Source organism: Aquarana catesbeiana, linkage group LG03 (assembly GCF_042186555.1).
Source record: "Aquarana catesbeiana isolate 2022-GZ linkage group LG03, ASM4218655v1, whole genome shotgun sequence".
Lineage (NCBI taxonomy): Eukaryota > Metazoa > Chordata > Amphibia > Anura > Ranidae > Aquarana > Aquarana catesbeiana.
In genome coordinates this window covers 307,263,343-307,289,975 of record NC_133326.1, presented here as the reverse complement: position 1 = coordinate 307,289,975, position 26,633 = coordinate 307,263,343, and the positions used below count along the sequence as shown (strand labels likewise).

General features: G+C 41.4%; 1 protein-coding gene across 1 annotated transcript in view; it reads left to right on the top strand.

Annotated features, from left to right (window-relative positions):
• LOC141133958 (dynein axonemal heavy chain 3-like) overlaps nucleotides 1–26,633 on the top strand; it is a 3,453,856-nt gene that overhangs the window by 1,528,955 nt on the left and 1,898,268 nt on the right. The window contains exon 37 of the mRNA XM_073623563.1: nucleotides 3,219–3,333. Within this exon, the coding sequence (XP_073479664.1) occupies nucleotides 3,219–3,333 (115 nt within the window). The remainder of the gene's footprint in view (nucleotides 1–3,218; nucleotides 3,334–26,633) is intronic.

Sequence of the window (26,633 nt, the reverse complement as noted above, 5' to 3'; positions counted from 1 at the left end):
TGCTCCAGGCAGCCTATCCTATGGTTTGGCGCTGCAGGGGGGTTCCGTGCAGTGGAGGCTCAGGATCTCCCTGGTGTGATCTTTGGGATGCCATGTGTCAGACGCATGTGCTGGAACAGAAGGTTCTCCCCCTTACATGGTAATATATCTGTGGAAGATTCTGTTTCAAGTGTTTCCTTTTTTCGATTTCCATTTATAATGTGCTAACCTACTGGGGCTTGGTTGCTACGCAACGGAGCTCTGTAGGTTCGCCTATTTTTCATCATGCGCGGTCTGGTCTGTGTAATCCAGGCCGCTGTGAAAATCCGATATGCGGTGATGCCATGACGTTGCGGCGCCTGCCACCGCTGACAGTATATTTTAAGCAATGTCAGACGCGGTGTGCTGTCACTGCTCTGGATGACAAACAACGGGGCACACTCTCTCTAGCACTCGGGACCACTGTCTCTCTATTTGATTATATGAAGGTGGGTTCTGGCTCTATGAGCGGCGTGTTGAGACGCCCCTTCTTTTCCATAGATTATACCACTTGCTCACTAATATTCTCTTCAATCTGAGGCACATGAATTAATTTTCCACCTAACTAGGTAGTCCCTGATGTTCTTTTTGTAGATCATTTTTCAAGTGGATAGATGTGGAATAACTAGAGCAAACTGAAGGCGTTATCTATACATCTTCCTTTATAGTTTGCAAGCTGTCTGTCTATCCTTTATTGGATTCTATGGAGGTAGGATTCAGTACTATAGTTGATCACATGAATTATGTTTTGTATTGTTGTTAAACCATATTATTACCAAGCAATATCTTACATATATCCCCATAGATCCTTAATTGAAGCAACGGACTGTGGTACAAACCACATACTTACATCTCATGTGTGGTCTCTCTCGGTCATTGCAATTGGGGTACATCAGTGTGGACAGGTGTGGACCAATGACCTACCTCATTGTCCTTTGGACACTGGGGCGGTTGATATGTGATACAGTTGCCGTCATGATTCCAGCAGTGAGACTTTTATGGTGACCCTCTTCGGGTATGTTCCTTCTATGCGATTATTATGTTGTATGTTCCTTATTCAAAGCAACTGTTTAGACCAATGCATGTAATATGTTACTCAATATGTGTAATTTTGATTTGATATAGTGTGATCCTGCTCCATGACTTGCCCCTGATGAAGGGACGTCTTTACAGTCCTGAAACGCGTTGGTCCGCCTGGACTATCTAGGATATTCACTACCATCGACACCATTGTTTTTAGTGGTTTTCCAATATTTGTATTTATGTACATTGTTATGTCATATTGTATATTCTGAATAAATTATTTTATCTTTTATTTTTGTTGCCGTTAAAGTCCCACTCTTTGGGGGTATCCTCTTTATCTCTTATATTAACCTGGTCTAAGTTGGTTTTATCCTCTCTTATACAATGTATGACGTAATCTTTTTAGTAGTTAGATCCATGCTAAAATTGTTTTAGTTAAACGATTAGTTTATGTTGGAACTACAACTCAATATTATTACTATATATGTGATCTTTTATTTTGCTTCCACCATATGTACTTATGTATACTAATTGTTAAAATTCAATAAACACATTTGACAAGAAAAAACTGTTCTCCTGATCTTTATTCACCCCCTTGATGTATTTAAAGGTTTCATTCATGTCTCCCCTTTCCCTTCTTTCCTCCAGACTGTACACATTAAGTTCCTGAAGTTGCTCTTGATATGTTTTACCCCCCAGACATTTCACCATTTTTGTTACCCATCTCTGGACCTGTATCTTTTCAATATCTTTTTGTAAATGAAGTCTTCAGAACTGGACACAGTATTCTAAATGAGGTCTCATTAAAGATCTACATAGGAGAATCAGGACCTCATTTCTCCTGCTGGTGATCCCTCTAGTGATGCATCGTAGAATTCTATTCACTTTTCCCACTGCCTGGGAAACTACACTGTTTGCTCATTTTGCAATCATCTGAAATAAGTACCCTCAAATATTTTTCCTCTGTAGTGCTGACCAACACTGTACCACCAATTCTGAACTCTTAAGAGAGATATTCTTTTTCCCTAGGTACGTTATTTTACATTTAGAAACATTGAACTGCAGATTCCATTGCTTTGACCAATCTTCCAAAAATGCCAAATCATGTTAAATGTTACAGACACCTCCAGGGATTTCAACCCTATTGCACACCTTTGTATCATCAGCAAAAAGACATACCTTGCCCAACAAAACTTTAGTTATATCACTTACATATAGGTTAAATAGAACAGGACCTAGTACAGAGCCTGGTCTCTGTTCCAAGTGAACCCCATTTACAACCACACTCTGGCATCTATCCTTTAGCCAATTGCTTATCCACTGAATGTATCAGTTTACATGGACGAGATAAACCACTCTTTGCTATGACTCCTATGATCATTCCTCCAGAGTTGTGTCTCACTAATATAGGAGGTGGGTTACTGGCCAGATCACAGGGTGAAAATATGGGGGGAAAACACCAAAGAAAAGAAAACTGATGCAGCCACCACATCTAACGATTGGTAAGCTGCAATATTTAAAATTTTTGATTTTGGGTTTATTACCACTTTAAAGCATATCTAACCCCAAGAACAACAATTTGCCATATTGCTGCTTGCCATTTTTTAGATGTTGTAACAGTATACATTTTTTTCCAGGATTTTCACCTTTATTTTTACCTGGTGATCCAACTCCTGACTAAGGAAGATAACGATCACTTAAAATACTGTGGAGCAGTGCAGTCACACTAGAAAAAGACTACAGAACACCTCCTCCTCTCATTTTTTCCATAACATAGGGTGAGGTGTCATGAAGTCCACAGACAGAGATGGGAACAATGCTAACTGATAAAAGTCACAGAGACAGTGAGCACAGAAAGATATTCATGTACAGGATTTTTGGCAGTATTAACATGTATTGTTTGCATATGTCAAACAGATATAATAAAGGCTTTCAATGGCTTAATCAACAGATGAAAAAGGAGTAAATAAGATAAGTTCATTGTTAGGGTTTGGTTTACCTGCCTTTTAATATGTAGCAGAGTCTAAGTGCAAAAAGTATTTTGCCAATATACTTAAAGCAAAAATGTAAATGTCTTGTCTACCTCTATTTATGATCTATATTGCAATATGTTGCTGTAGGAATCCAAATTAATTCAGCTTATATTTTACATTTGTCTATTTCTTATTGCATTTCAGATGTGGAATGATATATATGGAAGCAAAAGACTTAGGATGGGAGCCACTGACTAAGTCATGGTTAGCTGCAAAACTTCCCGCAGGGTTTACTGCTGAGGAAAGCCAAATCGTGCAGGTAGAACCAATGCTCACCATATTGACTCTGGGAGGAATTTTTTTTTATCTTCTCTCATCTAAACAATTTCTTGCTTCCTAGCCAGTCAGCAGTTCAACATTTAATAAATAACCTAGGCTGTGGACAGGACATTTTTTCTTTATTTTGATACCCTTACAGAAGTAATCATGCCTCTTGTCAGGTTCTCTACAGATAAAGACAAATGCTCTGCATTGCCAGACTGTCTATGCATTTCAATTTCAACCTAAAACAATGAAATGTGTGATTGCTGGATACTCCGAGAATGTCATTTGTCTTGTCATTTGGGATAGAATGACCCTACTGCATAAACATAGCATTTCAATGAACAGTGTTGAATTTTACATTCTTTAAATTTTCAGTAATAAATTAAAAAAAACTTTTTAAAATGATATTTTATAAATAAATGTATTTTAATTGCATATTAGAAACTTTGCATATAGATTCAATGTTATTATATATGTGAACCAACAGAGGACTTCTGTGTTCAGATAAAGTCTTACCCTGCTTCTGTTTTTAAAATACTATTTTGTGTGTTAAAAGTGGTATCGTTTATACTATACACTCGGCTATCTTTTATTATATTGGCTTTACTTTCTCTTCCCCATAATATTTTTCTGTTTATTTGCCTGTCTGTCTATCCATCTCTATCTCTATTAACATAAAAAAAAAAAAAAAAAATACCTGTTTAATAAACAGCTCACCAAATTCTCACTCAATTTATTCACTCAGTTTAAATAGTCTATTGGATATGCCAATCAACTTTGTTTTCTTTCTTTATCCCAAATTGGTACTTTACACCAGAGATACCAAAGCAGCTAACCTTAGGGCTAGTATTCTCACTGATGCCAGTTTTTACCCCCCAAGAGGAGAGAGACAAGAAAAAGTAAAATTTAAGAGCGTCCAAACTCTGAAAACACCAGAGTTTTTTTCATTTATGATTTCTCTGGAAATATGCGCTGAACCGTGGGAGCATTGTGCTTTTTTTTTTTTTTTTTTTTTTTTTTGCATTCTCTATTTATACAATTTTTCAGTACAGAAATGAACAAAGGGTAAAACAAGCAAGGAAACAACAAAAGAAGGTTGGACAGATCAACCAATCAGTGTGTAACAGATAATGTTCATCATATTTGGAACTATCAGAGGAATCTGGAGGGCCACGAGTAATCGTAAGATTATAAGACTCTTGTAAGAATAGATGTGAGGCCAGATGTATGTCAGACTATGGTATGTAAAGTATGTTATGGAAATAGTAGATGTGGGTAAAGGGGGTCCTTGAAGGCAGGTGCAAAAAAACAAGGAGAGAGGCGCCTCTGGGTGCAGACGTTTAAAATAAGCTTTAATAGACATATAGGTGTCAACTCACATTTAAGCAGAATGTGATAGGCATTGTGGTGCGCACCTACAGTATCTCATTTTACGGTCACAGGGAGGCCTCCAACATGCCCATGCATTGTTTGAGGGGAAAATGTATAAAAAAAGGGGGTGATGGGTGGGCGGGACGATGCCACCAGTGGGAGCAACACACAAGCAGATCCCAGGAAAGGGACCCAGCTGTATCCCTGATATCATCATGAAAATATAAAATAAAGGTGGGCATACAGACTTTTGTGGTCCACCTTCAACACAACCATGGCATCAACCCGCTTAAGCTGTCAATAATTGTTTAAAATTGTCAGTGAAGGTCAGTTCAATACAATAGAACTATGAATTTCTGAATTTGTTGTGTGTATCTTTTTTGAGCTTGTGAGATTTTCAATCTCCCTGATATCCTCAACCCTTTTTCTGATCCATTGTTGTACCATCAGTTGAATAGGAGATTTCCAAACTGCTGGTATGCATGACCTTGCTGTGTTAACCAGGTGGCGCAATATACATTTTTTGGGGGGCTAATGTCAGAATTGGGTTGTGATGCAAGAGAAAAAAATTGGGCATTTTAAGGAGTTCCCTTTTAGAAAATATTGGGGTAATCTCAATCTCTAATTTTAAGAAATAGACATGACCAGAATATGTGCAGTAAAATGCCTTTTTACTACCCGCATTTTCAACAGGTCTCAGATTCTGTGGGAAATATAGAATGAATGAGGGTGGGAGTTTGATACCAGCAAGTTAGTATCTTATACCCTGAGTCCTGGTATTTGTTGGATATGGAGGATCTGAAAGGCATGGGAAGAACCGTCATGCATGCTGCCAGTGATAAAGTGATCCAAATCTTGTTCCCAGAGGTCCAGATAATACAGGGGTGAGTTACATGCTTCCATAATGAGCCATTTGTAAGTTGAGAAGAGGGTATTGTAAATCAGGCCCTCTGCTCTGTTTAACTCTTTTGTTCAAAGGGAGTCAAGTTACATGAGGATTTGAGTCAGGCAAGGACTGTAGAAAGTGGGAAAGTCATATTATCTGTAGGGTACCTAGAGGAGCCAGCTTCTCCGATGTTGCCAGTTGAGTAGAAGACAGCTAGGCAGTGCAGCACATAAAGTGTCTTGTTCTCCATGTCTTGGCCTGTTTGAGATGATGGAACCATTTGCCTTGTGTGCCTGGGGGAAAGTCAGGATAGTCCAGAATAGGAAGTAGAGGCGAGGGCGAAGGTGCTATGCAATGGGAGTTGAAGTGTTTGGCATACTTTCCAAGTAGCCCCAATAATGGGGTGTTTGGAGAGTTTAGATAGCCAGGGAAATGTCTGCAGAGGGAGTGGGGAGGCTGCCTGTTTTAGTGTTACCCAGTGTTTCAAAGTTTTATGTCTAGACCAGTCCAGAGCCCTCATCAGGTTCTCCATATATTTTGAACTCAGAGATAGAATTCAGCAGGTAAAAAAATCAGGTTACTAAGAAAGAACAAGCGGTCTGCATATCGGTTCGGGGTTTGAATTTCAACTGCAAAAGTGGGCGCCCTTGGCATGTCCCATTGCTAATATAGAAGGGCTCCAAAAGGATCCTGTTTACCTTGAGGGTGCAAGTAGCATTTTGCTTTTTACCTACCTTCTTCCTGTTTAGGGGAGAACTGGGAAATTTTGGTCTGGTAAGCAAGTAATAGCAACTGGCATTTTTGGCCTGAGAAGAAGTCTTTAAGAACAAGGTTTCGTTGCAACTCTCCTTTTGCGAGAAATATGCTAACCAATCGCATTGTAAGCTGGGGCATAGACAAAGAGAAGGATAAGGTGGTCCAAGTTCCCCCAAGCATCCATCTATAAACAGTTAAATTGGGCTGCCCTGCCATATCCAGACTTCCATTACTTACTTCCTGTAAGAGAGCGCTCCGAGCTCACTCGCGCACACATGCGTGCATAAGGAACTCCACGGTTCACAGATGCGCCAATGCGCGTGTGCAAAGGAGTGCGCGCAGCCGCGGGAGCGCACCCGTGCACCCCTTTGGCACCAGACGGCCTATTTAAGGGGCGCACTGACTTGTAACAGATGCTGACCGATCTTCAGCTGTTCCAGTACCCGTCCCTGTGATTCCTGCCTTGCCTGCCTGATACCTGTTGCTGAACCCGGACTTCTCTTGACTTGCTGTTGAACTCTCCTATATCTCCGATTACTGGTTCCTGATTCCGGCTTCCCATTTGACTCTGCTCCTGCCGGATGATTTGGTAACTCGCTGCCCGCCTGCTTCCGAACCCGGCTATCCCTTTGACTTCACTACTGTCTCCTGTTTGGCTCCAAGCTGCCTGCCGAGTTCCTGCTACTCCGTTCCTGTAACCTGCTGCGACTTCCTGCATCCCCAAAGTCGCATCTTCTGTCTCAAGCTTCCAGGGTTGCATCTGCAGGCACTCGTGTTCCTCCTTTCCCTTGGGTCCTTCTGTCGCCATCCTCAGTGGGACCCGGGTTGGAGATACAAGAGAGGCCGACCTCGTCACTTCAGACTCTGACCAGGTACGTGACACTTCCTCTGCAGCTCTGGCTGATGAGATCATCTAAAGAAATGCATGGCAAAGATGTAGGTAGTGGAAGACTTCTGATGCCGGCTATATTTACAAATAACAGCAGTGATGAATTGAGCTATCCCAGCTGATAAGGATATAGATTAGGTCAGCCCCACACAGTGAGATGAGTACCCACGGGAGGAAGTTCAGGAGACAGCAAGGAGGAATTTGACCACATACAGGTTTATGTTGTAGTGTACAAGGAGCCTGATAGGCAGTAAGTAAGGAACATGAAGTTATTTTGTCTCATTCAGAGCCATTGTTCTAAATTCTTTATTTAATTTAAGACTATCATATGTAGGAAGATGCTATCACTTAGCAATGTGAAAACACATTGGGGGTCATTTACTATAGTGCAGTGGTGCTAATTGCCGTGAATCAGCGCCAATTAACGCTAATCAGTATTCACGATATTGCTGGTAAAACAAAATTCTCCCAATATTGAATTTACTACAAATAGCACCCAAACCCTTACTCTGCTGAAACCCGGAGTAGTGCACATGGAAATAATGTTTAGAGCATGATATAATTTCCTAAATGGTACTGAAATATGCGGTATATTATTTAAAGATAATCTGCTTTTAAACTGTGTGAAAAAGTGATTTCTACACTAAAATATCTTTAAAAGTCTGAGAAGAGATACATTTCCCCTCTCTGTACAACTAGGTGCCAACACAACTGAGCATGCTCAGACCTGCAAACAACTCTCATTTTAACTCTCATGGCTTTTTTACAGGTCGCTATACCAGAATGAGCTCTGTGTTAAAGAGCATTTTTTGTGAGTGAAAATCAATGCTATTATAGTCCAATGCAAGTTTTAGCCATTGATTCTAATGGTACAATTGTAACTTTCCCAAATAATGTTGAGATGAAATGTATCTTTCCCTGAAATAAATTTTCCTTTGCAACATTGTTGCTTCTACTTCAACTATGTTGTTTTTAAGAATGCTAGAATGTGGAATGTTTTGATGTTTTGGTAAAATATATTTTTCACTGTCACTTTCACTTGTTACTCTCCATCTCACAACAATCTTTACCCAAACTCACACAGGTATCTTTACAAACCACAAACAATACCATTGCTGATGCAAATTTAAAACGAGTCACAGTTTTTTGTGCTTTTTATTATTTCCAAATAATCATACTTTGAACCTAAAAATGTGATATGTGTACCAACATCAGAAATCAAATTGTAATTCCCAAAAAATGTGAGGGTAATATCATTATTCTACACTCACCCACAAAGAGCCACCAAATATCACAGAATAAATCAAGAAGAATAACTCTTGAGTAATGTAATTCCCTCACCTGTATGCCAAAATAAATGCAGTATTTATGTGTAGGAGGTTTTCACATGTGACAGCTCTGTGGCTTAGAGGTTAGAACTTCTGCTTAGCATCCCTGAGCGTCCCGAAGTCCCAAAGATGGTGCTTCATGTAGAGAAGTTGTCTCATCTCCTAGGTCCTAAAGCTATGTCTAAATGTAGTATTTATGTGTAGGAGGGTTCCACCACCATTGTAAATCTTGCCAGATACACTATCTAGCCAAAAGTATTGGGACACCTGCCTTTACACACACATGAACTTTAATGACAGCCCAGTCTTAGTCCATAGGGTTAGAAATTGATTAGGCCCACCCTTTGCAACTAGAACAGCTTCTGAGAAGGCTATGAAGGCTGTCCACAAGGTTTAGTGTGTCTATGGGAATGTTTGACCATTCTTCCGGAAGTGCATTTGTGAGGCCAGGCTTGCAGTCTCTGCTCTAATTCAGCCAAAAGGTGTTCTATTGGGTTGGAGTCAGGACTCTGTGCATGCCAGTCAAGTTCCTCCACCCCAAACACGCTTATCCATGTCTTTATGGACCTTGCTTTGTGCACTGGTGTGCAGTCATGTTGGAACAGGAAGGGGCCATCCCCAAACTGTTCCCACAAAGTTGGGAGCATGAAATTGTCCAAAATGTCTTCGTATGCTGATGCCTTAAGAGTTCCCTTCACTGGAACTAAGAGGCCAAGCACAACCCCTGAAAAACAACCTCACATCATAATCCCCCTCCACCAAATGATTTGAAACAGTGCACAAAACAGGGTCCATAAAGACATGGATGAGTGAGTTTGGGGTGGAGGAACTTGACTGGCCTGCACAGAGTCCTGACCTCAACACAACAGAACACCTTGGGGATAAATTAGAGTGGAGACTGTAAGCCAGGCCTTCTCGTCCATATCAGTGCCTGACCTCCCAAATGCGCTTCTGGAAGAATGGTCAAACATTCTCATAGACACACTCCTCAACCTTGTGGACAGCCTTCCCAGAAGAGTTGAAGCTGTTATAGCTGCAAAGGGTGGGCCAAATGAATTTTGAACCCTACGGACTAAGACTGGGATGCCATTACAGTTCATGTGCATATAAAGGCAGGCATACCAATACTTCGGACAATATATTGTATATTGCTTGTGACACTGAGCATGGCTATGGACTTAGGGCTGGTTCACACCACAGAGATGCAGACATCATGTATGAGGCTGCCCGCTGGCTAAATGGGTAGCAATTATGTCTAGCAGCACTGGTGTGGTTTTATCACCACAATCCAAAGACATGCTGGTATTTTATTTGCCTCCTGTCAAAATAGTCTCTAATGTAAGAAAGTTAGTTTTGGACTTTAGATTGGAAGCTCATTGCAGCCAGGGACTGATGTTAATGTTTGTTAGCACTAATCATGCCCAGGGACTTGGACATTTAAAATTGTAGGGTTTACACTGCACAGGTACATATGCTTAGAAAACTGTTGCTTTGTTTATGTGCATGCAATGGACTTCGATCTTTGGCTTGTAGTTGGAGATTTGATGCACATAGCCAAGGGCTAAAGCCTCGTACACACAATTGGATTTTCCGACGGGAAATGTTCGATGTCAGGCTGTTGGTGGTAAAGCCGACCGTGTCCGATCGGATAATTACTGTTGGACTTTCCACCAACAAATGTTGGCTAGCAGCTTTCAAATTTTCCGCCAACAAATGTGTGTTGTCGGGTTTTCTGATCGTGTGTACACAAGTCTGTCGGTCAGAAGTCCAAAGTCTAAAGTACAAACACGCATGCTCAGAAGCAAGGATGAGCCGGAAGAAGTTGGTCTTGTAAAACTAGCGTTCGTAATGGGGATATCACATTCCTGACGCGGCAAATTATGAAATATCTCAATGCAGCGCATACTCTTCTTCTTTATAATGGTATAATAATGAAGCTGCTTTGCTGGTGATATTCACAGAGTTCTGTCAAACGTATTTCAATTGTTTTTTTTCTCTAGTGATCTCCAGAATAATATTTTTTTTTTCTAGTGATCTCCATAATAATGTTTTTTTTTTGTCAAGTTACCACAACACCACTATTATCTCGTATTTTTAAAGCTAAATGATACAACTATGTTGGTGTCCCTTGTTAATTTGGCATTGTATTTTTGAAATGTACCTGCCTACTCACAAGCAAACTGTCCTTTTTTAAGTAAAACACATAGCCAAGTATTTTGCAAAAACAAAATGTTTTATTCAATAGGGAGCATAAGGTCATATAAAAATCAAGAGGAAGGCAACGATGGAAAACAGTTGGAATTGGTGAAGCGTTTGTACCCCAGGGCAGACATCAATTATTTAAATTTCAAAATTGGTAACCTGAGGAGTCCATTTAATAGGGAGCACAATAAGGTCCTGGACTCCGAGAGATCGGGAGCAGCAGCAAATGACATACATGTTCCGAGGCTGTGGTCTTCCAACAGCCTGCGTTTTTTGCCAGACCAGACCGAACCCAGGCCATCGCTCTCAACACTTCCTTCCACACAAATTAAAGAAATTAAATCAAAAACGCATTCTCTGCACCAAAAAATAAAGAAAAACTCAAATTAAACCGAAAGAAAATTATAAATGATAATGCTGATAATCCCCAGCCCAGCTGCCTTGTTGGGGGTTGTTGCGGCTGCATTGTACACAGTCCACAATGCTGCTGTGGTGGGTGGGGTGGTTGTGGTGTTGGTGGAGGTGGTGGAGGCGTATGGTCCATTTTGCATATGTGCGTTTTCAGGGTGATTTGGCCCCTCCTCCCCTTGTTGAGGAGCTGAAGGATGATCTCTTCGCACATATTGCGCTGGTCCTCCTCCATCCCTTTTAATTTGTTGCCTGTCATGCATCCAAAAGCCTCCTGTGCATCAGGCACCATGCTAACAGCACTTGTGGCATGCCTGAGAAACGCAGCCATAGCCTCATCCAGGTTTCTTGACTTCCTGGCCCTTTTAGTTGGAGGGCAGAGGGGAGGAACCTGGGATTCAGTCTGGCTGCTCAGCACGGCCTCCTCTTAGCTGAGACTTTCCTGTGTATGAAAATGGTACATATTTTTAGGTTTTTGGTCATCAATTACACACTATTTTGAGCTCATGACTGTTGCAAATTGAATGTTAACAAATAAAAAAGACTATCATTCTGACCCCAGCATTTTTTATTCTTGTCCCAATCATTTTTGGTCACTACTGTCTATTGATATGTAAACCACTTTGTTAAATCAGAAATTTCTGATAACATTATTCAATTTTTGCCCACAAATATGTTCAACAATGCTATACCTGGGTCAAGCTGGGCTCCTCGACATCTTTTTCCTGTGTCGAAGGACCAGGGTGGACCTCAGGAGCTGTGTCTTCAGCCGATGTGGAAGGAAACATTGAGAGTGATGGGCGTGGTTCACTTTGGTCTGACAAAAAATGCAGGCTGTGGTAGTACCACAGCCTGGGGACGTATATGTCATCTGCTGCTGCTCCGGATCTCTGGGAATCCATGACCTTCTTGCACTCCTTATTATATGTACTACGCAGGCTACCAATTTTGGCCTTCAAATAATTGATGTCTGCCGTGGGATACACAGGCTTCACCAATTTCAACAGTTTCTCCATCACTGCCTTCCTCTTGAGTTTGTTGGAATAATCCCTGCATTTAACTTGCCATAGACATGGCAGCTCCCGGTATTGTTGGATAAATTCCGGTAAAAAATCAGAGGTTGTAAATTTATCCACCATTTTGCCTGCAAGACACAACACAAGACAAACCCTAATATCAGGCTAAACTCTCATAATCTGGTCGCAATCTAGGCCTCAATCTCTAAGCAGTATAGGCCACTAACCACTGATGCCCCAACTTACAATTGTACCTTCGTTTAACGTTCCTGTGTGCGATAATGATCTTACGTCCTCCACTCACAGATCCTTCCTACGGTGGTTACAGTGACCGCACGTTATGCTTTATATACACTGCGCATGTGTCAAACTCTGCCCCGTCCCTCTTTCTAGTGTATTCCCCGCTTCTTCTCTTTCGGGGCAGTGGGAGAGCACATGGCGGAGAGACGGCAGGTGTGTGCTGATAGCAGCAACGAGGAAAGGCAGTTCCAGATCCAGGAGGAGATATAAGGCCTCAAATATGTCTTTTGAAGAAATGGTGGAGATGGTGTACATCTTATTGAGGACAGACTATGATGGGAATCATGGACCTTACAGAAACCCAAATAACAGAAAGGCCAAGATCATGGCTAAAGTTGTGAGAAGTCTGCACAGGAATTTTGGGGTTTTCTTAACGATCCAAGGATCAGTTGAGAAAACACTGGTCAGACCTTAAATTGAGAGAGGAAGATCAGTATAGAAAGATCAGGAAAGTGCTGCAAAAAAGTAAGTATTTGTCGTATGTTCCTATTAATGATAATAATAATAATAATATTTTATTTTTACTTTCGTGCAGGTCCATGTTCTTTTCTTTACTGTTGTACAGTTTAAAATGCCAAATTTTATGTTCGTGGACACAGGAATCGTTTGCGGGACATTAAACATCCTTCATTCGACCACTATCACTATCACTGTTTTTGGGAGATGCAGGTTAAATGCATTTGTTCAGGCCTTTGATTAAAATAAGTTCATTAGATTGTTGTCTAGATGTGTTTGAAACTGTAATGAAATGTCAACTCTATTCAGTGTCAGTAGAGGACACTCAGTTTTGGTGTCCCACGCAGGTGTTCCAGTGGATACTTGGGGTCTCTCCATGTGTGAAACTTGCACAAAACAGGTATTCCAGCTTTTGAAAGGGAAAAAATCATGTATTCAGCTTGGAACTCTGCCAAAACAGACAATTGGAAGACACTTTCAAGCAATGTTTCATATTACTATTTCTAGCCTAACATATCTGTCTGCTAAGTACTGTATACTTTTTTGTATTCACATAGGGGAGAAAAGAACAGGGACATCTGCGGCGTGTGGGGACACCAGTAACCCAGCACCTACTGAAGAAAGGCAACTCACCACACACCCTGAAGATGTTGATGCTGATGTGCAGGAAGTATTTGGTGAAATTGTCAAAATGGTGTTGACCACAGGTCAATGTCTGAGACCACAGATTCAGGTAATAGATGGATGCCTGCATATTTTTAATACATGGTGTTTTTTTTTTTTTTAATTTTTAGGTGATGTGCATGTTGTGGAAGAAGAAAATCACTTCAGCAGTGCAAGTGCACAAATCCTGATCAGTGAGCTCATGGTTTGCAATCTGGATTTGGAAAAAATTAAACAAAACATCCATGGTGTACAAAACAGACTTAGCAACATCATAGATATTTTAGGGAAAACATAATTTTTTTTAATAGTTATCATTATGTTGTACGTGTTTGTACATTTTTAAATGAAGTGCAAAGCCAAATTTTGTAGATGCACACAAATTGGGACTCAAAATTTGGATTTCCCTCATGATCCCATGCCTAAAATGTGTGTCTTTCCCTACATCTATTTTGCTCCTCCCATCACGGGATATCAATGTACTTGTTTTGTGGGTGCAACCCCTTCCTCCAAACTAAAGTAGGTGAGAGGAAGGGGTTGCACCCTCTAAACATGTCCATTGATCCCCCATGATGGGAACTAGCACATGTTGACACTCTGGGGCTTATTTCAAAAAGGCAAAACCACTTAAAAGTGCACTTATAGGGCGAAGTGGATTGGCCTTTCTGAAATAAGCCCCAGTGTGTCAACATGTGATAGCTCCCATCATGGAGAACGGCCTCATGGGATGTTCCCCCAGAGCAAAGGCCTCATCCGCAACAAACACAAAGTTGAGGCCTTCCACATTCTCCTCAGGAGGTGGTAACCACAAGGTGCCATTTTGTAGCCAACGGTAGAATTCTGTCTGGGCTATCACTCCTCCATCCGAGTTTCGGCTGTTCTTCCCAATGTCAAGGTATAAAAATTCATAATTGGCAGACGCCACCGCTAACATGACTATACTACAAAAGCCCTTATAATTGAAATAATAAGAGCCCGAGTTGGGTGGTGGGACAATCCACACATGCATCCCATCAATAGCACCACCACCAGTTGGAAAATCCAACAGGTGGTGGAATTGAGAAGCCACAGTCTGCCATACCTGTGGGTTTGAAGGAAACTGTGGAGTCAAACAAGAAAAAAAAAATAGTACTTTTGCACATAACATTGTAAGCAGATTAGACACAAACATGCTTGGCTAACATAAGTATACCATTTATTGAAATAAGTATTTAAAGACCCATTGTAAAAATGTTATGGTGGGGGATGGGTAGATGTTTTGGACAGGTAACCCTCTCCACTTCCATGAGAGCTGAATGCATAAATAATGTGTGTTACTTTGGTCAGTCCCTCCTTACTTATACTATTGATGCCCACTGGAGGGGTAAGAAGTGTCACAATCCAAAAATATGGATACACACTGTCCAAATTGAAGCACATTTTTACATTCTGAAATTACCTATCAAGATAATAGGAGACCAAAACTTTGAACAGTACCATTTAAAGTATTCAGGCAGGCCCTTGCATTACATGCTTTGGTGAATTCATCCATACATATGACCACAAAAGAGGTATAGTGTGTATGTGTTTGGCAAAGTCAGCAGATAGAGTATTGGTTGACTTAGCATTTGGGGGGGTTCAAAATGAGTTTGGGCCCCAAAAAAATAGCCTCTTGCATTCTGCCTGAAATTGAGGACAATAATAACATTTGTACACATTTTAGGGGGTGTTTAGGGTAAGCACAAAAATGTAGCTGACAAAATACATTGTTAAGTTACTAGGCTAGGTGTGTATGGGCCCATGCTGGGGAGGTTAGTGAGGTCAAATATGCATGAAGGAGAAAAAAGGAGCATTAAAAGCTTACAGCATGCATGAAGACAAAGAGGACATTCACAGCATATTACAATAATGGTAATTATGGAATGAAGAAATTAATACAATACATTAGCAAATATAAAATACATAGAATGTGATGTTAAAGGCTAAAACTTACCCGAATATAGTCCTTCTGCAGGACTTGTATGATGGCAGAACAGGTCTCTGGAATAATGATTCCCAGAGCCTGAAGGGAGATCCCAATGGTAAACTTAAGGTCCTGGAGACTTCTCCACATCGCTAAGTACCGCAAAGTGGTGACAAGCCTTTGTTCGGGAGTGATGGCTTGCTGCATGCATGTGTCCTGCTTAGTAATATAGGGGGTCAGTAAAGCCAATAGATGGTGAAAGCACGACTCCGTCATCCGGAGATAATTCTTGAAATCATCTGGTTTATTCTCCTGGAGCTCCCGCAGCAAAGGCATATGACAGAATTGGTCACGATCAAGCAACCAATTCTTGGTCCAAGAACTCCTCCTCCCCCTGTTCCTGGACTGGACTTGGGTCAAAGCAATAACTCCAAGCCCAGCAATAGCACAATCTCTCCAACGAGAACTCCACGTGGCTTGTAGACAAATGGCTGTTCAGAAACAAACTAACAAGAACGCACTGAAAATCAGAAAGGACCGGACAAGCACGACCTGAAAATCAGAAATGACCTGACAAGCATGCACTGAAAATCAGAAGCGAACCAAAAAGAATGCACTGAAAAACAGAAACAAACCGACTGACACAACCTGAAAAACAGAAATGAACTGACAAACACAAGGCTGAAAAGCGCGAATCGACACTCCTCATACTTCTACTAACATGAGATTAGCAGAAGGAGCCCAAAGGGTGGCGCATGACTAGCGAACTTCCTTTTTATCAGCTCGTAGTATGTTTAGTACGTCACTAAGTTCATAATTGTTGGCCAACATTTGTGTGGCTGTGTGTATGCAAGATAAGTTTTGATCCAATGCCCTTCGGACAAAATTCCATGGTTTTGTTGCCGAACAATACGATCGTGTGTATGAGGCATTACACAGTTGCAAATAGTATTATGTGTTCCTGCTCATTAGGTGCAATCACTTTAGTCATACATGAAGAGACAGATTGAAAGATACTGGTGGGCGTGTACTTCTATTGGGCGTGTGTCAGTGTGCTAACAATACAACCTATCTTATATAAAGGGTAGGGGGGTTCCTTTGGCCTGAGAAGGCCAGGTTTTTTGCTGTAATTTGTGGGATAGAAGGAATGATATTGCATATTGACAAACGCCCAACATCAAAAGTGGGTTTACGTGGCCATGCTGTCAATGTTGTGTGTGTATTGTTCCTGTCTGACCATGCAAACATGGTTTGGGATCATGTGCTGACATTCTACTCTTTGATTTAATTGCTTAATCATATACACAGAAATGCAGCTTCCAGCAGAACATGGTCACCTATGTATGTGTGAGGATTGTGGGCTGGTGGTGGGTGTTATATTTTGAATATGTGCCTTTTTTAATATTCTGTTGGAATACTTATTAAGAATAATGACTGTTAAGTATGTTTCTATAAACTTGCAGATAAAAATGTGGGCTGGTGGGTGAGTAGTTATAGTATTAAATGTTACCCGTTATACACTGAAATTAAAGCTGTGTGCACTCTAAGGTTTAGACAAATTTTAGATTGTAAGCTCCTATGAGCAGGGCCCTTAAAACCCAATTGCTAACTGTTTTGCTAAATGTAGCACCATATTTTCTGTAGATTTTTTTTTTTAAGCTACTAAATGAATGTACATAATTTTGTTTCTGCTGGCAAAATAAAAGTACATTATTGGGCTTGTTTGTTGTGCTTTTTTTTTCCTTTTCTATCTTCTTTTAATTAGTTTTGGGGTGGTGGTTTTTGGGAAGTACAATATCTTTCTTTTATATCTTAGAATTTCTATATGTATTTGTAAATCAAAAACAAATCTCTTCAGCACACCTACAAGTAAATGATAAAGGTGGAATTTTAATACGTAACAGCTGTGGACAGTTGCAGGTAATGAATTCAGCTGGTGGATAGGCAGTGTTGTATGTGTCAGCCCTGGTTCACATTGGTGCGATTTGACATGCGATTTGACATGTCAAATCTGCGGCAATTGCACTGTTCTAGTTGGTGCGGCGCCAACATTTCCAAAAGTAGTTTCTGTACTGCTTTTTGGCGACTTCAGGGTGCGATTTTTATTGACATCAGTGCAGAAACCTGCACAGAAGTCTCTGAAATTCCCCCCACAGTCTGGACTGACATTCACCTGCTGCTATCCCAGGGACACCATTTCTTATTGAACTCCCTTAAGTTTACCTTCAAATATCACTATATGTAGAAATACAGATTTGCATATCTGCAAATAAACGAAAATAAATAAAAAAATTCTAATCGTGGTTGCGATCAAATATTCGCAGCTGCGATCAAAAGAGCGTGGTTTCACCTTCTGACCTGGAAAAGAGTCATTGTAATCACCCTTAAGTTCCTGTGCTGGTCAGGATCTCCATCTAGGTGGACATGGCAAGGTCCCTCTTTAGCAAAGAGGAGGTGCTGCTCATTTGCCGGATAAGTGTAGCATATGTACTTGTGCTTACTCAATGTGGGGGTGGATGTGGTAGTTACTAGATTTGATGTGGGTGGGGTTCATTGATTTGTTTGGCATCACCACACATTTGCTTCTGGCCCATGTGCACACATCAATTCCTACATTTGTTCTGCTGATGTAAATCCGTAAGAACTACGCAAATATAAATGATAGCTCCTTTCTATTAATATATATATGACTTGTTTCACAGTTGTCCATAGAAAAAGGTACCCCCCTTGAAATGGGACTTTAATAGACCACCAACTCTTAAGATAAAAAATATATTTTAATAGTGTACTTTAAAAAGACGTACAAATGTCTATGACATACAAAGATACAGAAAAATACATTCCATACAGAATCAGAACAAAAAATATACAAATGATGATACTAAATGTACTCTCCTGGGGGTGGGGTACCCCAATAACCGACGCGTTTCCGGTATTCTGATACCTTCATCAGGGATTTGAGAGTTGCAAATATTTTATAAGTGTATGGGTTCCAGTGGAAGGACTTTGCGTTCAGGCAGCACTTATGGCCCCCAATGTCAAATGTTGTGTTGCATGGACGCCAGACCCAGATGGTAGAAAGATTGTTTGTATATTGTGTTGCCAATATCCAAGGATGTTAGATAAGCAAAAATGGGATAAGCATTCATTGGAGCATTCATAGCTGTGCTACTTCAAGTTGCAACAACCTCAAAGTAGTCTCTGTACTACTTTGGTGTGACTTTCATGTGACTTGAGGTGGCGAGACCTATGAGAAAAATAGAAAAATTCACTGCAACTTCCAACAATAGGGAGTTTGAAATTAAGCACTTTATAACATGTAATACATCACATGTAGTGTATGCCCTGCGTTGTCCATGTGGATTAATGTACATAGGTCGCACTAAGCGTCTTTTAAGAGTGAGAATCGCTGAGCATGTGCACAACATTACTATTGGCTATAAAGACCATAACGTATCCCTGCATTTCAAATTACATCACGAACAAGATCCTGCTGGATTGTTATTTTGGGGGATTGATCACATCAAACAATCTTGGAGGGGGGGTAATATAATAAGGAATTTATCAAAAAAAGAAACTCAATGGATTTTTTTAACTGACACTCTTAGCCCGAAAGGGTTAAATATCGAACTCGATATTAATTGCTTTATCAGCGATTTTTAGGTTCACTAGAGTGGACGATTACACAATGTATTAGAGTTTTAATGGAGGGGTTCCTCACTCTGAGATTTTGATCTGTTTTCTGTATGGATAACTTAATAACTTAATAACTATGCCCCGTTTGGATTACATATTTTTTTATTGTGTATGTACAATATGGAACTATGTGATACAGAGCGGTACCGGAGAATCTTTTATCAACTTCCGCTTTCTATCTATGTAGAATTTTAGATTGTGCAGTTAATTTTAATCTGATTGGATTTTAACCACTATTATTTTTGTGATTTTATCACAAGTTCCGAGGTTGCTGCAAATATATATGATTTTGCTTGTAACATTTTAATTTTTGTTAATTTTATGTCAATAGGTATGTCAGGTAATTTTAATCTGATTAGATTTTAATCATTATTATTTTCGTGATTTTATCACAAGTTCCGATGTTGCTGCGATTATATGCGATTATATGCGATTTTGTATGTAACATTTTTATTTTTTGTTAATTTTATGTCAATTTTATGTCGCAATGTGATAAACTTATCTGATTTAATATGATAATTATATCGGGTGAGGAACTATGGGTATTTTAATTACTTGGTCACTACACTGCGACATCCATATAGCTTAATAATGTTTGGGGGTTAAGCGACTCTCTCTCTTCAGTTGCACCTGGAATATATGGAAGAGGAGATGTTTAGTTTTAATCCAGGACATAGGCACTGTTTCTCACAAGGAATTGGGAGTTTGCAGATGTAATGCAAGATTCTGGTATAAATAGACTGCGGTGTCATTTAAATGTGCAGCCTGCAGCTTTTGGTTGGTTGGAGTATGGATAAGTTCCCAGTTTAAGATAGGGACGCACCTTCCAATCAGACCTAGTGCTTGCCAAGTATTAACTCATTAGGGCGGAGTGTTGGTTGTGCCCCACCCCCTGGTTTTCAGATAAATTTTGTTCAACAAGCCGTGTAGTCATGCTCTTTGAAAAAGTCTTCCTGACGAAACTAGTCAGAGCATGATACCACGGCAACCGTTATCACGTGAGGATGCAGTGTGCTTTTAGCCTGAAGCTTCAGACACGAGAGGGAGGAAGTGCGGATCAGCTGTGCCTGGCTGACACGCAGTGCGCTCCAAGCTTGTAGTTGTATACTAGTGGAATGAAGGACTGATCAGCTGTGAGTGTGTAACATCCATCCAGTCTGCAACCAGTACCCTTGTGCTTTGAGAGAAGCAGTTTGAGTTATCCACTATTACCAACCAACTGAAAGCTAGAAGGCTATCCTTTGTAAGGAACTGCGCCCACTGATTTTTACAGTGTATTTACTTTATTAGTTTTTTTTTTTTTTTTTTTCTCTGATTTGTGATTTACAATAAATTATCAAAACGGTACTGGACTATTCGGGGTCTCTTTTTTACATGTGGACATTGTTGCTGTTATTTGATCATCAACCCTGGAGGACTTCGGGAGTAAACAGAGAGAGGATTTGATCCAAGGCTTGTTAACCTCCTGGCTCCGGTGAGTTTGAACCCCTATGGGGTGTGTGCAGCACAAGGTGTCCCAATAGATGGTGAAAGGTGCACCCATCAGATCTACTATTCATATAAGGGAATCCAGACCGAGCTCCTACCGCTGTGTCTTTGTTGGAATTTACCTGCCTGCATGTGTTTTGCTTGCATTTACAAAGACTTTGTTTTATCAGTCAGCATTGAGGACTGAAAATAGCGCTGCTTTGATGGGTTAATTGCTGTTTCATATAGTACATTCATTCATCCATATTTATATTTCTATTTTTTATTAAGTGGCTGCTGAGAGATATCTCACTCAGAATATGGTGACATCAGGTTAAATCACTGCGGTTTATTACAATCATTATTTTCCATCTTCATATACTGAATATCCTTTAGCGCTGAGATAGGAGGATTGGAGTAGGGCGTATTGTCTCCTTTTTGTTTACATAGTGCGCAATATTACACATTGCAGCAGAAAAGTGGCAGCAAAATAGTGTGAGTTTCAGGTTGCAGCAGTATGAATGAGATTCAAGGATAATACCTTTAAATTAGGCACTATTCTCACTTGTGCATCATGCAAGTGGGTCAAATTCATACCTGCACTACTTTGGTTTGACTTTCATGCGACTTGAGGCCCATATACCGCAAGACTACACAGGCATTGGTCACACAAGTGCAAATGGGGTCTAATTCAAAGGTGTTATCAATTAATCTCATTAGGTTCCTTTCACACTTGGCCGACTTTTCATACAACTTGAGGTTCATAAGGCCCCTTTCACACTTGTGCGACCTGAAAGTCACATGATTTTGCAGCGCTTTTTGCCACAAATGTGATGTGACTTGAAGCAATGCCAGTGTAATCTTGAGGTCTATGGATGTAGGAGTCACAGGACAAGTCACACAAGTGTGAAAGGGGTCTTAGGGCCAGTTCACACTGCTGTGCTGTCCGACATCGGATGTGATTTGCCCCGCACTGCAAATCACATGCGATGTCTGTGTGATGCAAACTCATCCATACAAATTGTATGGCTGAATTTGCATCGCATTCGGACCAAACTCGCACAGGACCTTTTTTTGGTCCCCCCGCAACAGATTCAGATTGCATGGGTTTTTTCTGAATTTGCAGTTCGCGCTGCGATATGCAAACTGATTTGGGGGTGTCATTAGCTTTCTACTGACACTCTCTCTGCAGTTCACATATGGCAGGGTGACCTGCCTGCGGGTTGTATGCGATGCGGGAACCCTCACTGGATTTGCAGGGTTCCCTCATCGCTCCAGTGTGAACTGGCCCTGACCCTAGGTTCATACCTATGTGTTTTTAAGTTTGCAAAAACACTCTACAGTCCATTTAACATGGTTTCCTATGGTACTAGTTCACATCTATGCATTTTGCGGCCAGTACGTTTTTGGAAATGGTCAAGGACTTTTCTCACACGCTTTGCGGGTAATAAATTTCAATGGAACCGCACCAGAAACGCAACTGTTGCATTTGTGATGAGATTTTTTATGTGTTTTGCAGTTCTTATTTTAACACTGTATATAGCTGGTTGCTAACTGGGGGGCCGGGAAGCCAACCGCAGCGTCAGTAACAACCAATGAGTCATCAGCTGTCAGCGGCTTCCCCACTGAAAGTAAAAAAAAAGCCAGCCAAAAAAAATGCAAAAAAACTACATTGGGTCCCCCCTAGGTCTATACCAGGCTCTTCAGGTCTAGTATGGATTTGGAGGGGACCCCCCATGCCAAAATTTAAAAAAAATGGCGTGGGGTTCCCCCAGGACCTTCAGGTCTAATACGGACCCGGAGGGGACAACCTACGCCAAAAGTTTTTAAAAAAATGGTGTATGGATTCCCCCCAAAATCCATACCAGACCCTTATCTGAGCATGCAACCTGGCAGGCCACAGGAAAAGAGGGGGGATGAGAGAGTGCCCCCCCCTCCTGAACCGTACCAGGCCACATGCCCTCAACATGGGGAGGGTGCTTTGGGATTCCCCAAAACACCTTGTCCCCATGTTGATGGGGACAAGGGCCTCATCCCCACAACCCTTGCTTGGTGGTTGCGGGCGGGGGGCTTATCAGAATCTGGAAGCCCCCTTTAACAAGGGGGCCCCCAGATCCCAGCCCCCCTATGTGAATGGGTATCGGGTACATTGTAGCCCTACTCAGTCACCAAAAAAAGCAGTGAAATGTGACAAAAAAATAGCCGGTTTTTGACAATTCCTTTATTGTGAAATAGCTCTGAGTGGTCTTCTCCCCCGTGCCGTTCTCCCGCCGTTATCTTCTCCTGGTGCTGTCTCTCTTTCCGCCATCTTCTGTCGCCGTCTCTCCCTCCACCGCATACTCCTGCTGCTGTGTTCTTCCTCGCAGCCGTGTTCTTCCTTGATGCCGTCCTTTGTGTTGTCACCCACGGGGCATGACCATCCGTTGACGTCACATGGAAAGCCCGTCCCCAAAAATTTTTTCCAAAAAATAAAGAAGGCTGGCTTTCCGTGTGACATCAATGGCAATTCATTTTACAATGGCAAGCTATTTTACAATAAAGGAATTGTCAAAAACCGGCTATTGTTTGTTTTTTGTCACATTTCACTGCTTTTTTTTTTTTTTGGTGAATGGGTGGGGGTACAATGTACCCAATACCCATTCACATAGGGGGGTGGGAGCTGGGGGGCCCTTGTTAAAGGGGGATTCCAGATTCCGATAAGCCCCCCACCTGCAGATCCCCACAACCACTGGGCAAGGGTTGTGGGGATGAGGCCCTTGTCCCCATCAACATGGGAACAAGGTGTTTTGGGAGGACCCCAAAGCAACCTCCCCATGTTGAGAGCATGTGGCCCAGTACGGTTCAAGAGGGGGGGCTCGCTCACCCCCCCACTTTCCTGACCTGCCAGGTTTCGTGCTCGAATTAGGGTCTGGTATGGATTTTGGGGGGGACCCCTACGCCATCTTTTGGGTCGTGGAGTTCCCCTTAATATCCATACCAGACTCAAAGGACCTTGTGTGGACAAGTGGGGGAAGCTACACCATTTTTTTTTCTTAGATTTTTACTCTATATTGCCGGAAACCGGCAATTCATTACAGCTGCAAGCATTTTTAAATTACATTTTTTCCTTTAGAAATGTAATTTTGCTGTGGTACTATAATAAACATGGGAAAGATCCTCTACTTTACAGGCTTACTAAGGGCACCCCCCAGGCATGATATTTAAAGGAATTTTTATTTTTTATTGTTTTACTTTAAGCATTATTGCTTAAAACGGCTGTTTTAAAAACATTTTTTCCAATAAATACATGTCCCCAAGGGGAAGGTCCCCATACACTTTTTATGGCAAAGAACTTGCATATAAGCCTTCAGTGAGAACTTTGGATTTTGCGGGTTCGAGCCCCATTGACTTCCACTATTCCCACATATGTGATCTGACAGGCATGTTCTCTGGTAATAGCGCTGCTTTCTATTTGCATTAGCGCCCAGTTTCTGAGAGTTGAAGCCTTAATTGGCCTTAGATGGGTGCTATTTTCTGGGACTGCAGGATCATTTATTGACGCTATAGTAAATGAGTGTGTGTGTAAGGGTTTCCCTTTTGTGTAACTGTAATCCTCTTTGACTTCCCTGTATTTGTACAGGGTTTACAGTGCTGCCCCTACATTTTTTTTTATCTCAGAAGGGACTTAGGAGCAACTGTGGCAGAGGTGGAAATCCACAATATGTCCATATGCCAAATAAACTACTAGTATGTTTTTGAACTCTGAAAGGAAAGCAGGTATTGGGGGAACCCAAACCCAGAAAGAACACAATGCCAGGTGAGAAAGCCATAAGTGTGACAAAGCAGTAAGTCGCCCCAGGCAGATAGAGGAGGGTTCAGGCTGTTTGCTACACATGAAATGGTGGGGTGTGGTTGGAATGCGATCATGCATACAAAAGCAGGAGGCATATTCACATTTTTAACTTGAAATGTGAAAGTTGTATTTGATTTCCAAGGAGGTCTCCAGGTGAGCAGTATCATGGAGAACCTGGGTGAGTATCAGGCAGAGCAGGAGGGGCAAATCCCTGGCTGTTTCTTGGTAAAGGCTCTGCCAGTGTGTGCAGTGATACTTGGGTTTCTCCAAGTTCTTGTCCCAGCCACCATCTCTGTTGGTCTTGAGAAAAAACATATATATGTCCCTGATTATAAGGGAAAAAAATAAATAAATATTTGCGCTAAACAGAATGACTGCTGCTCTGTAAAAATGAACTAGACTTGGCCTAAGTAATTTACTAACTTAAATAACATGCTATTACCACAAATATTAATCATTATTTAGCTTCCTTTAACAAATGGGCATAACATCTTTCATCATTTGGAAGCTGCATTCTTCCAGCATTGCCTTCTTTTGCCTCTCTCTGCCTTCAAATAGATAGCATTTCTTTGCCACAAAGTAATTCAGTAATGAAAGACTTCCCTCTGCCAGGTGCTGTGATTGCAGATCTGAATATTGAGCAGATACCTATAAGACACCTGGCATTTGTCACTGATTTCCATTCTGACTGAGCATTGGGGAAATATCTCCACCTAGGGCCTCCAACATATATTACTACAATCCTCCTCTGCTTACCTGGACTGGTTAAGAGATCCTTTCAACTCTTTAAATACTAACTGTGGTGCAATTATGTCTTTAAAGGGTAGCACCATTTTCGTGGGGAAAAAAATAGCAAACAAAAAAAATATATATAGCATATACAATTCCGATTAATTTTCTGTAAAATGCAATATGGCTACCTGGAGGTGTTCTGTACACAGAACGTGTACAGAAAGTCCCCCAGAAACATAATTTGCTGCTTGTGTGATTGGCTCATTGATCTTTCCAGAGTTCTACATTAAGATACAAGTCTGATATCAGGCATCCCCTGCAACAAAAATTACATTTTTGGTGAGATACTCCCAATAGGAAATCACATCTAAATTGATGCATACCCTACAATTTTCATCATTAGAGCCCTGCAGGTGCAGCCGCTGATTGATAATTATGAAAGCACTCCCATTAGATTAACTTACCATATGGGCAGAGACAAACACACGGGAATTTCTTCAGAATAACAAAAGGTAGGACACTGCAACAAGGTTTGTTAAAAACCTTGTAATGTATATACACGTGATGTCATCTGCGTGTCTCCTCTGTGAATTGGAGGAAGATCTAAGGCGCCTCTGGCGGTTGCGTTGCGAGCAAGGGGTCGTTCCTTGATGTGTGGAGATCCAGGGTTCAGGTTGCCTGAACGAACTGTACCATTCAGGTACAGCAACCACCAGGATACCCATGGTGTCGCAAAAAGCACGTAGATCCATTGGCGTGTGCAGGAGAGCTGTGCAGTTTCCCACTGTTGCAGCCAGACAGAATGGGTATTTCCAGCGATACATAATATGTCTGTCTCGCAAAACGTTGAGAAGGGAGCGGAGCTCTCTTCTGTGTTGTAGTGTAATGGCTGATAGATCCTGGAAGATTTGTATGTTTGAGCCTTCATGCTGTAGTTGCCCGTGGTTACGTGCTAGGCGTAAGATGTCCTCCTTCTGGGTGTAGCTGACTAGGCAGCATACTGTGTTCCTGGGAGGGTCCCCATCTCGACCTCTGGGCGTAAGGGCCCTGTGGCATCTCTCCATTTCTATGGGGGTATCTGGGGGTCTGCCAATGAGGGTATTGCAGATTGCCTACCCCAGTGGTTACAATTGAGGGGTATATGTAGTTTCCGGGATCCCGCTGACATGCAAATTGTGTCTGCACCCCCTATTGTCTAAATCTTCGATGTGGCTGTGCATCTCAATGAGGTGCTGTGCATGAGTGTCTGTGACCTGCTGTACCTGTCTTTTGGCTGTGTCATGTGTCATGGCGGCAGATTCCACAGTTTATAGGTGGGAGGCGAACGCTTTAAGGTCAGTTTTGAGGTCTG